This window comes from Daucus carota, chromosome 1 (assembly GCF_001625215.2).
Source record: "Daucus carota subsp. sativus chromosome 1, DH1 v3.0, whole genome shotgun sequence".
NCBI classification, from domain to species: Eukaryota; Viridiplantae; Streptophyta; class Magnoliopsida; order Apiales; family Apiaceae; genus Daucus; species Daucus carota.
The window spans coordinates 27943033-27955850 of NC_030381.2; the positions used below are offsets into that span (position 1 = coordinate 27943033).

The window sequence follows — 12818 nt, forward strand, 5'->3', positions numbered from 1 at the left end:
CGATCTAAAATGAAAGATCATGTTGCGCTTATCCTCTTTTGTTTCATGTAGCATTATGTTCTCAAATACATGATCGTGTTGCGTTTCTTAAGATTTTTCAGATTAAAACGCAACACAATTTATTGTTTTTTTTTCGGAAATCAAAATATTAAATTGTCTCACGTTAATAAATAATATTTGAGATCATTTCTCTCGTCTTTTCTCGAAAGGAGGAGGGAAGGGGAAATAAAAAGTAAAAGATGGTAAACCTACCGCTAAGAGGGAAAAGTTGTAATCAAATTATGTTTGCCAATCCAAGTTGTATATCATCAAAATAAGAAAAATTATCTTTAATACAAGTGATTCGATAATTTCATTAATACGAAGGCGTTTTGGAATAGGTCGATTTTGCCGGCCGATCGTATGATTGTAACTCTATCTATAATATAACAGCTAGGAGCATATACGAATCCTGCTAATTAGTTTAGTAATTAGAAGGCTTAGCATTTTCTTTGCTCTGAACTTGCTATTCTACGTAAAGTTGATTATCAGATTCTTTCATGCATGGTTTCAATGTATTATTTGTTCTTTAAACATGATTAGTATGACACGTAAACGAACAAATGATTTATTAATAGCAGTTAATCAAATTGCAGTACGACATTAGATGCCTTGTACATTTGTAAAATTTTAATATGCTTCGTAAAGGCATCGCAACAACAAAAAATCCCAAAACTTTTCGCAGTAGTTTATGTTGAAAGAAAGTTTCAGGCTGGAGAAGGAAAACGTGCAAGGAGGTCGAAATTCGCAGAAAGTGCCTGTAAAATTTTTAAAAATTAGATTTAAAAAAAAACACAGGACATCACTTGAATAAAATGTAAGTTGGATTTGAATTCAGAATGGCCTAAAAATTAACAACCTCGAATAGTAAATTTTTTATTTACTATTCGAGGTTGTCAACTCGATCGGAGGTCAAGACTTTGGTCCGGCGGAAACAACACTGGAACTCCAAATTTGCATCATAGAACAGGCTTAGAACCTAGAGCCAGTATCATGCAAGGCTCATTCTTTAAGTAGACCTTTTGTTGATGAGGTCTTTTGCCTAATGTCGCAAAATGTAAGTTTGAAACTTCTTAAAACATGCCATACAAAGTCAATAAGCATTCAGAGACTTCTATAACAGTTCCTAATTCTTAGAAAACCAAACAAGAACAACAGCATAGAAAGTCAATAACCAGGACAGTAATGAAAGTTATTTACACATCCAGAAAACTGTCAATGGCACAACAAATTTATGAAGGTTAGGGACCAGATAGGAGATCATCTCCGATGAAACCAGCGGTAAGTCTAGTACCCATAGTTCCAAAAGCTTTTTGAATCTCTGACATCTTCGCCCTGCGGAAAGCCTGCAAAACATGTAGTTTACTCTGCAAATTTTGCCTTTTAGCATCATCAATATGACAGTCAATTGCATGAAGCTCGGGAATCAGGGGCTTTGAGAACTTAAGATGTTCTATATAGTTCAGGCGCCTTCTCAACCATCCTATGTTCAATCCTCGATTCCCCAAGTAAGCAAATGCATCCCTGTAATCAGCAATCATTTCAGAATCAACCTCATTCAAGAATGTTTTGGTGAAGTCGTTCACAGAGGTGCACAGCATATTCAAATTCATTGTACATAATTTCTTGTTTTTTGAGGTGAATTGATCAAAGGTTTCCGGGTATTTGTGGAAAATGCGATCGAGTAGACATACAAACTCAGAGTTGACCTTATGGCCCTGCCATAACCCGATATCTTTATTACCCTGAGAAGAGCTTGCCCGATCGTTGCTTACCCCCACAAGAGCAGGATTAGTTTGTCTAGATCTGTTGGCATTATCTGAAGAATTCTCCATCACATACGGTTCTCGAACCCCCGTGTCAAGAGTGTCAGAACTCACAGCTTCATTTATATTTTGACAATCACCAAGTTCCTTAGTTGGAGCTGCCATGGGCTCTGGGAGCACCATATTTTCAGCTGCCACTGAAACTGCTCGTGTTTGGGTCTGGAAAAAGCATTCGAAACTTGGGTGATGAATAAAACAATAGCCTTAAGAAATATATTTAGTTTTACCAGGAAAAAAAATGGACAAAAATTTAGTACAGTACACACTGTAGACTAGCATTACATACATATTACTGACAACTCTCACACCAAACTTGATAATATTTTGTGTATAGTAAAAACTAAAAAGTGTGTACCATGATTAAAAGTCTGTATCAACTTTTAGATTTAGTGCAAACTGCAAAGTGTGTAGTTATAGTTTAAAAATGGAAAGTCTGTACCTTAACTTTATAGCTTAGTGCAGTATTAATGTTAACATGTAATTAACAACATTAATCAGAATTTCATTGATAAATGATTAGCAATAAATAATCAAATACATTAAAAAAATAAAATGATTAATCGATAAAAATAATATACAATATTCAGTATATTACTTATTGGGGATATAATGAAAATAGTAAGTTTATTTAACTTATACATACATATACCATGTTTGTAACAATATCACTAATTGTATTAATATTAATAAATAATTACTACACCAGTTCCATATTTATTAGCTACAGCCTACTGCTATAATCACAATACACTTACCAAGTATTTCAATTCATTGAAAAGAATTTGGCAGGACCTGGATCTCTTCGAAGCCTGAATGGAATCTACCGAAGATAATTAACAGTCAAAGAAAGTTATAGAGAACAATCGTATATTCAAATTTTTGTCCGGACTCGAGGTGGAGTTTGATAAAGTGAGGGGGAGAATTATTGGTAGAAAACTTGCTTGCAGATGGTAGTTATTCTTATTCACATATATCTGGGGCAGGTTCGGTAAGATTGTCTAAGGAAATAGTACTTGAATCTGTTCTTCATCTTCCTAAACTTGCTTGCAATCTTTTGTCAGTCAGCAGATTCTCCAAAGACTCTAACTGTTCAATTACCTTTTGTGATTCCTCATGTTTTTTAGAACCAAAACTCGGGATAGACAATTGGCAGTGCTAAGATGATCAATGGCCTTTACTACTTTAAGGACTTTTTCGCTAGTAATAAAATTTCTCAAGGGCTTAGTACTATGAGTTCTCTTTTTATTTGTGACCAAGTAATGATTTGGCATTGTCGATTAGGTCATCCTAGCTTTTCTTATATAAAACATTTGTTCCTGAGGTTATTTAAAATTGTTGCTTCTTTATCTTTTCAATGTGAATGTTGTTTTGCGTAAAAAGTTAAGAAATGGTTTTCTTAACTTTTATAGATGATCATACTCGACTATGTCAGGTGTTTTTAATGAAGGAAAAAAATGAGTCTGGAAAAAAAAATCAAGACTTTTGCAACATGATTGAAAAGAAAACTAATTTTATACAAAAATCAATATCTTGAGAAATAATAATGGAACAGAGTATTTCAATAAACATGTTAATAAGTTTTTCAAGGAAATGAAGTATTATGCATCAATCGACATGTTCGGTAGTCGATACTCCTAAATAAAATGGAATATTTGAAAGTATATATAAGATTCTGTTAGAAGTAGCTAGAGGTATGATGTTTTACATTAATATTCTATAAAATTTACGTGGAGATGCTATATGGACCGTTGATGCTGATGTATTATTATTTAGGATTAGATGAAATTGTAATTATTATAAAGTTTAACTATATTATATATAGATTATTCGGGAATTCTAGAAAATGAAAGGTATTTGCTTCCTTTATCAGGAGATCTTTAATTAATTGTTATTTGGTATCTGAGTTAAGGTATCTACTCTTATGCAATGAGATATAACTTATTATTATTGTAAGATTATTGATTATTAATGAACCGAGATTGTTCTCTCGTGTTATAGGTTGCGATCGATGCAAATTATTCTTCTGTGGTTGAGAAATCCTCGAGATAGTGATTCTTCTACGGTTGGATCATTTTGGGGCTTATGGATTTTCTACAGTTAATCCACATTATCTGTCCTTTCCTTTAATTTAATTGTTTGTCCTTCATCAATTGTTGCATTCTTCATTAATAGGATGCATACACATGTTTGGAATTTTATTACTCCCACAAGTCTTGAAAGTTTTTTATTGAATCTAGAACAAATTTGAACTTATCTCAAAATTTGTGGTTGTATAGCCTATGTACTCATACCGAAAAGATCTCAATCCAAATTAAATCCTAGATCGGAGAAATGTGTTTTTTGGCATGCTCCCAGTAAAAAAGGTATAAATTTTTTAATAATTTAACAAAACCGTTTCATATAACCATGGATGCCACTTTCTTGGAAAAACATCCATTTGAAAATTTTGATTAGAGGAAGAAATTAAAGAAACCAAATTTTTGGGAGCTTTCAGATCCTCCTAATGTAAACATTGACCACTGTTTTGATAATAAAATAAGGAAAATGAACCAATAATTATCAATTCTGATATTGCTTTGATAGAAAAGGAAATACTACAAAGGAAGAATACCTGAAATAATCTTGAGCCTAATGATTATTCTAGGACAAATGTCCTTTAGAAAGAAAAAAAAAGGCAATCCGATAAATCCTCACAAGCTACATCTGAAGTCCCAAGCGAAGGTAACTTAAATAACTCAGGTATTTCTTCATTTCCAAACTCCTCTTCCATCTCTATAGATATTTCCCAGGCAATTGACCCTGATACCTATTGCTCTTCGGAAAAGAACTCGATCTTGTACCCAACACCCCGTTCCTAAATACATATCCTATGATGATTAATTTAAAACACATAGAGCATTTACTGCTAAGAGTTTTTAAGGATGGAGATAGAAAAGTATATTTCTAATTGTAACTAAATCTTCCAATTAGTTGTGGAAACAAATTGAAGCAAAATAGTATAGCTATTAAACGATGACTTTAGTTTACTAGAGTTATCGACATATTATTTTAGCTCGGTGGAAACAAAACCTTTTTCCTCGGGATCCTTTCAAAAGTTATCCTTGGATCCAAATCACAATAATTTATATTATATTTTTCCTCCCATATGTCATTGAGAGGTAAAGGATTAAATCCTTTAAGGAAATAAAGTTTTTTATCGGAATATGAATTAAACCGAAAGACCCCTTAAACTTAATGTGCCCCGAAATATTTAGGAAGCATTTGATGATTTGAATATGAAATTGGCCTGGGAGGTTGTCAAGGAACCTAAAGGTAAAAATATTGTAGGTTGCTTTCAGACCTATGGAGTAGATCATTTCCTTCGGTAGCCAAAATAAATTCACATAGACTCTTGTCATCTTTTGGAGTTAACTTTGACCGGCCTTTATTTGAACTAGATGTAAAAAATTCTTTTATTAACAGAGATTTAGAGGAAGAGGTGATCATGAGTATCCCTCCAGGTTTTGAAAGTAAATTTGCACCAGGGACAGTTTAAAGACTAAAAATTACTCTCAAGTAGTCCCCTATAACCTAGTTTGAACGGTTCTTGTTTAAAACTGTTAAGAAATATGGAGATGTTCAAAGCCAAGCAGAAGACCATACTTGCTCTCTAGACATTCAAATAAAGGTTAAGTTGTTGTTTTGATTTTATATATTGATGACATTCCTAACAGGCAATGATCACGAAAAACTTAGTCCATTAAAGGAGAAACTTGCTACGGAAGTTGAGATCAAGGACTTGGGAGTGCTGAAGAACTTTCTTGGAATGGAGTTTGCCATGTCCAAAGAATGCATGTCACCCAACAATGTATGTTCTAGTCTTGTTAAGTGACAGGAATGTTGGGATGTAAGCCTGCTAAAACTCCTATAGAACCTAATGTAAAATTGAAACCTGCAAATCCTGAATGTATTATTAACAAGAAACGCTATCAAAGACTTGTTGAAAAGTTAAGTTACTTGTCTCACATGCGTTTGGATATAGCCTTTCCAGTTAGTCACTGTTCATTTGTCGGTGGAAATTAGTTACATGGAGAAAAAACAAAACGTGGTTGCTTGTAGTAGTGCTAAAGCTGATTTTTGAGCACCTGCACATGGAATATGTGAAGTTGGTAGGTTAATGTCCGGCATCGCCCGTGTTCAATGTGGATAAGGAGGTTGTTGAAGGAACTGAAGGTTTCAGAATTATATAATGCAACAACAAGGCTATGATTTCAATTGCACATAACCCTGCGCTTCATGACCATACTAAGCACATAGAGGTTGACAAACATTATATCAAAGGGAGAATGGATTCTGGATTAATCCACATGACCTATGTCCCTACCAGACAACAGACATCCGACATATTCACCAAGGGATTGTATAAGAAACAATTTGAATGGTTGGTTAGCAAGCTGGGAATGGAAGGCATTTTTAAACTGGCTTGAGGGGGAGTGTTGAGAATTAGGACTGATTTTGAGGGATAGATGTAAATATATATTAATATGATAGACATCAACATATATCGATTAGGAAATTATGATATGTAAGTAGCTGCTATGTATTCACTGTACACTAAATTCAGTTGGCAGATTTGAAGCCTTTAGTTATGGTTGTAACCATGTAAACTCCTATATAGGGGGAATCAATAACCATATATGATTATTCCTCTAGAATAAAATTTCTAGTCTTCTCAAAGAAAAATATTAGATTCATTACATACCCGAGGCAGTGATGTGACAATGGTTGCTCCAGGAGAGCCATTAAGTAAGTAGCGTCGTAGAAAACCAGGTACACTTGATTCTCTATATTCTTTTGGTAGCTTCACACACTTCAAGTTATAGAATGGAGAAGAACAACTTGCTAGATCGTAATGCTTAGCAAGTGCCTACAAAACAAGCAAAAAATATTTGAGAAAAAACACAGAACATCAATCTAATGAACTGTGACATGAATGGAAATTTCCTAATGCACCAAATAAAACAACAAGCCCACTCCTTATGTAATTCTTCAATGAAGTATCTGATTTCAGAGGAAGCTGGATTCCTCGAGAAGCTCAAGAAAATGACTTATTACTGTGTCTTAGCACCAAAAAGTGATGTTGCTGCTAAAAGAGCACCATATCTCCAATAATTGGTTCTATATTTAACTAAAATGTTTAAATTTAGCAAACTTTTGCATTCATGGGTATAAAGTTTGTTCCGTCTCTTTTTTAAACATTTCAATGATGAGACAAATATGGAACACTATATTTTATGCTATATATAGCACGAACAATAGCATTGTGCTATTTTAGCACAAGGTTTAGCACACCCTTGGAGTGGTGTACCTTACTTTTTATTTCATAATATAGCATACCATGGCCTTGCTCTGAGCCTAATACCTTGAAATTTGGTGAAGTTTGGTGTTTAACTTCAATTTAAATATTAATGCTGAACTGCAATACATGCTTAGCGTGTAATATAGTCAGTAGTCACAAAAAGAAGTATCTGTTGATGAGCAAAACAAGTTTGTAACTATCATGGGCATATTCAAACATAGAACTTTGTGCTTTTATATACCGAATTTAATGTGTATTTGGGGGGCTGGATCTTTGACCGTAGTTATAATTAATTAAATTTGTCAGAGACATAAAGGAAGACTCAAAAACAAATTATACAAAGGCCAGAACTATCAATATTATCTTTAATAAAAGAAGCAAATGAAGACAATTATGATATCTCTACACAAAAAAATTTATATAAATTTACCTGAATGCTCTCCAAGTCAAAGGAAAGATTCTTTGCAGCACCAAGTCCTGAAAGCATACATGTAAACCACTGACGGTATATTTGCATATCTCCGGGGCCCACATATTTGAGCCAATCCTTTAACTTTACATCGATATTCTCCACCTCAGCAGCTTTAAACGTAATTAAAAATATACCAAAAGAACTGAAGTTGCAGAGCTGTGGAGCCGAAACCACAATCATACCATGAGGAGCATCATTAGGAGGTTCACGACTGATCCTGATATTCAGGTTCAGCAATTGAGGACAAGATATGATATGAACTTCTTGAATAGACTTGAGTATAACTAATGTGAGATTTTTTAGACTGTCAAGGTTGGAGAACATGTCACTCAGATTCTTGGGAAGAGCACTATCATCCAGATGTAGATTCATTAAAGCTGGGAGATCCCATACCATTTTGGATATTTTACAGTAACACAGACGGAGGGATGTTAGATTAGGCAGAGAAAAAGACGTTTCTGATATATCCCAAGAGTCAAGCTGCAACGTTCTCAAGGCAGGCAAGGAGGTCAGCCATAACTCAGGTAACTTGGGATGTACACCCCGTTCCCAGTAATGTAACATGGAACGGGAACCATTTTTCAAGTGAAGAGTAGTTAAAGCAGGCAAATCCCAACAATCCGGTTCCACTGGACATACCTCAAGAGGCATATCTAATGTGAGTTCTCTCAAAACCTTGGAGCTAAAGGGAGATAACTTACGAGCCTTATGGTTATAACGTAAGGCAATATCTAAACATTCCACATTATGATCAATTGCATACTGGATAAACCTCTGAATCACACATCCACGAAACCTCTTCCTCGAAACACTCTGCGGTACAGTTAATCTCGCGGGAACACACATTCTCAATTCGGAAATATTCGATTGATGGTTTCGGTTAGTCAATACATGGCGAATAAACATAGCATAATTGGGTATATTCAACAAAGCATGTATGGTGAAAATGTCCATAGATTCCAGGTACCGACCAAAAGAAATGAAAGGGAGAGTAGTCCACATAAGCTTCCATCGTTTGGAGAGAACGCTGGCTTGAACTGCCTCTTTAGTATCTAGAAATGAGTAGATTTTGTGAATCAGTTCATCTGGCAGTGCGCTGAGCCTGTCTTCGCCTTGAGATTCAATTGTGATTGTTGCTTTCTTCTTCTTCTTCACCGCAGAAGCCATTTCGTAACTCAGAGTTTCAGAATTTTTGAAAACCCTAGTCCCTAACCCTTCCGACATTTGGGCGCTTGTTTGAAGTACTTCCGCGTTCAGTTGATATATGTTTGTGCAATATTCTCACCCTGACCCTCTGTCCCGTGTACATATTTTATACTCCCTCCGTCCCCCTGAATTGTATACATTGGGGGACGGGGACGCGGCACGGACTTTAATGCTCCTGTAAAGTATAGTTGTCTAATTTATTTTTAAAATTTATTTTTTCTGAATTAAAGTTTGGATGTTCTATTTTTATTCAGAAAAAAAAATCTGAAAAATAAGTAATGGAACTATATTTTATAAGAGCATTGAAATGCGTGTCGAACAGTTAAAAAGAAACGTATACAATTAAATGGGACAGAGGGAGTATGTCATTTTAACGTATGTAATGGATAGTATAAATTATTATTTTTGATTAATTTTTTTTGTAAATTAAAATTTTGATTATATATTTTTATTCAGAAAAAAAAATTTAAAAAATAATATTTTTAACTATCCGGTCAAAGCACTTAAAAGTATGTGCCAAAAAATCAAACGTCATATATTAAAAATAGAGAAAGTACTCCGTCTACTCCGTCTGACCCGATTAACCTTATTAAATATAATTTTCATAATATAATATTGGGATCTTTTTAAAAATACCCATCTGTAAAATTATTTTTTTAAAAATACTACCATCTTTTTCATTGTTTTTCAAAATACCTTTTCATAAAAAAAAAATTTCAAAAATACGATTTGCAACTTTTGCAACCTCATTTGCAACCTTGGGCGGCGCAGCCGTAAAAGTTGCAAATGAGGTTGCAAAAGTTGCAAATGAGGTTGCAACTGCAATTGCAACTAGTTCAACTGAAAACTGTAAGTTGCAAAAGTTGCAAATGAGGTTGCAAAAGTTGCAAATGAGGTTGCAAATGAAGTTGCAACTGCAGTTGCAACTTTTGCAACTGCAGTTGCAACTTCATTTGCAACCTCAGTTGCAACTAAATGCAACTGAAAATTATATATAGTTGCAAATGAGGTTGCAAAAGTTGCAAATGAGGTTGCAACTGCAGTTGCAACTTTTGCAACCTCAGTTGCAACTAAATGCAACTGTAAGTAACAACAGATGTATGGTGTGCCCCCAGCGGGGCCATTAGATTACAATAGAATCAACTGAATGCAACCATATGCAACTGAATACAACCATATGCAACCATATATGCAATTACAAATCCTGATTTCAAGTTCCAGTTTTCAAATGTCATTTTCGACCTCATTTTCGGAATATATATATATATATATATATATATATATATATATATATATATATATATATATATATATATATATATATATATATATAGATTCAAAAGTTGCAACACGGCTGGCGCCGCCTGTAGTTGCAAATGAGGAACACGGCTGGCGCCGCCTGTAGTTGCAAATGAGGTTGCAAAAGTTGCAAACAGTATTTTTGAAAAAAAAAATTTATGAAAAGGTATTTTTAAAAATAATTCTGGAAGGTAGTATTTTTGAAAACAATAAAAGAAAAGGTATGTAGTTTTGTAGATTTCCCTATAATATTAAAATTTTCGTTTTCTGAATAAAAATTTGTTGTTTACATTTTTATTAAATAAGAGAAAACTTTAAAAAAATATTATGTAATTATACTTTATTATAATATTGAAATGCGTGAAAAACAGTGAACATATACATTCTATTAAAACGGAAGGAGTATGTTTTTCTCATTGTTCACTAATCAATATTAATACTTTATAAATTATAATTTCTATGATGTATTTTAAAAACTATTTTTAAATATTAAATTTTTATTTAGAAAATTTATAAAAAATATTATATGTGTATTAAAATGTGTAACGCGTGCCGTCCTCGTCCCCAATATATAATTATATACAACTTCGAGAGAAAGATGGAATAGTCTTTAGCTTCTTTTTAACATATCCGATTTATGTACTTGTCTTGTTAAACGTTAATCTGGTCAAAAATTATTTTCAAAAAAAATCGATCAATATCAAATAATTGGTAAAACATGTATATTTGATTAAAAGTCAGTCGATTACAACAATTTTAAGAAAAATTATTCTAAAATTTGAAAATTATTTTTAATTAAAATGAAAAAATAAAATGGAATGCAATATTTTGTGTGAAAGGTTAAAAATACATATACTTTTTAATCTTGATTTTTTTCTAATTTTTACACTAGTTCTATTTAAATATTTCTATTTTCAGATATATTTAACACATTATTATCCAGATATTCGTAAAAAAAAATTTGCATATCTTAGACATTCACTTAGATGTCAGAAATTCCTAATATATTTTTACGACAAAAAATTCTGTCAGAATATATTTTATGTGGATACGTATATATATTATTATTATTAAGAGTATCTACATCCATGAAAATTCTTTAACTTAAAAATTATTAATACATGCTATAAATAAAAATTATAGTAATCATGTAATAAAAAATTTTAACTGCAATGATACCAGGGACGAAGCCAGCAAACATCTATAAGGGGGGCCAAAAATATTTCATCTAACACAGTAAAATTTTTCGTTAACACGGTAAAATATTCAATATAAAATAAATTTCAAAATACTAGTAAAAACATAATAGTAAAGTTTTGTATTCTTTTAAATCAAGAAATCAAATATATAATTGTGTCAACTAAAACATCTAGCTATTTCTCTTTCAATATATGTAAGTATAAAATGATCAGTAAACTCATCATAATAACTCTAACGGGGGTGTATTCGATTGGGATTTTAATGCATTGTTTTTAGTCTATGGATTTTAATGGATTGTATGGGATTTTGATTTTGTGCGGATTCTTGATGAAATGTCGTAGAGTTGATAGGATTTAGGTACAATGCTTCAAAATCTCATTGAATTTGATGGGATTTCAAAAAACTTAAAATACACTGAAGAATGCCACAAAATCCATCATTTTATGAAATGAAAAAAAATCCATCAGCATTTGAATACCATCAGATTTTAATGGATTTTAAACAATCCCAATTGAATACCATCAGATTTTAAAGCATAATTTAAAATCCAATTGAATACCACCAGATTTTGTGGCATAATTTAAAATCCCAATTGAATACCTCAAGAATTTAATGGATTTCAAACAATCCCAATCGAATACCCTCGGATTTCATGAATGCAAAAAAATCCTTTAAAATCCCAATCCAATACACCCCTCTAAGTTATATAGTAATCTTTGATTAGCAAGTAACACACATTAAATGAAATTGTATTTTGAATAGGAGTAAGTAATATATTAACAATCTCTCAAAAATTAAATATTATGCCTATTACCCTTACAAAAAATAATATTATGTTTGTTAAGAAGATGATAGGTTATAGTTTAAATAAGTGAAAATATTACCGGGATGATGAAATTTGAATTGATGATCAGTAGATAAATATTAATATTAATTAAAAAACTAATAATGCACGAGGACTAACTCTATTCTACAAAAATGAAGAAGTGAGGTATAAGTTTCTCAGATAACCATATTGACGTTTACCTTTATCACATAATACATTCCACGGTCTTTTTTTTTAAATAGTATAATTGTATATATGCATATTTTTGAATTTGGTCTAATACATAAATTAGAGAAATCTAAGAATTAAAATCAAATTTTATAATGTTAAATATTAGAACAAATATTTTCTGGGGGGGCCAAATTTTTATATTTATATAAATGAATAGATAAAATACAATTTTTTCAAAATTATATAATACAAATTTTATTATTAGGGAAACCCTAGGGGGGCCATGGCCCCTTCTGGCCCCTATAGCTTCGTCCCCGAATGATACATTCATCTTATCTTTAATGTTTTCTATATTTGTCGAATTTCTACAGACTTGTAAAAAATCAGTAAGAAAATTCTACATTATTTGTTATCATATTGAACTGACATATATTAATTTAT

At 32.3% G+C, this 12818-nt stretch overlaps 1 protein-coding gene across 2 annotated transcripts; it reads right to left on the bottom strand.

The window, feature by feature from the left end:
- Positions 1–1030: 1030 nt before the first annotated feature.
- On the bottom strand, positions 1031–8969 carry LOC108208760 (FBD-associated F-box protein At5g38590-like). 2 transcript variants are annotated; one of them, XM_017379301.2, is made up of 4 exons: positions 7634–8969; positions 6607–6771; positions 1815–2024; positions 1345–1563 (listed from the first exon to the last, which is right to left on the bottom strand). In XM_017379301.2, exons 1-4 carry the CDS (start codon positions 8897–8899, stop codon positions 1483–1485), a joined length of 1722 nt encoding a protein of 573 aa, XP_017234790.1. In that variant the 5' UTR covers positions 8900–8969; the 3' UTR covers positions 1345–1482. The 2 variants fall into 2 exon arrangements, with proteins under 2 accessions (XP_017234776.1, XP_017234790.1); XM_017379287.2 differs by having other exon boundaries at positions 1031–2024; positions 7634–8968.
- Between the last annotated feature and the right edge of the window lie 3849 nt (positions 8970–12818).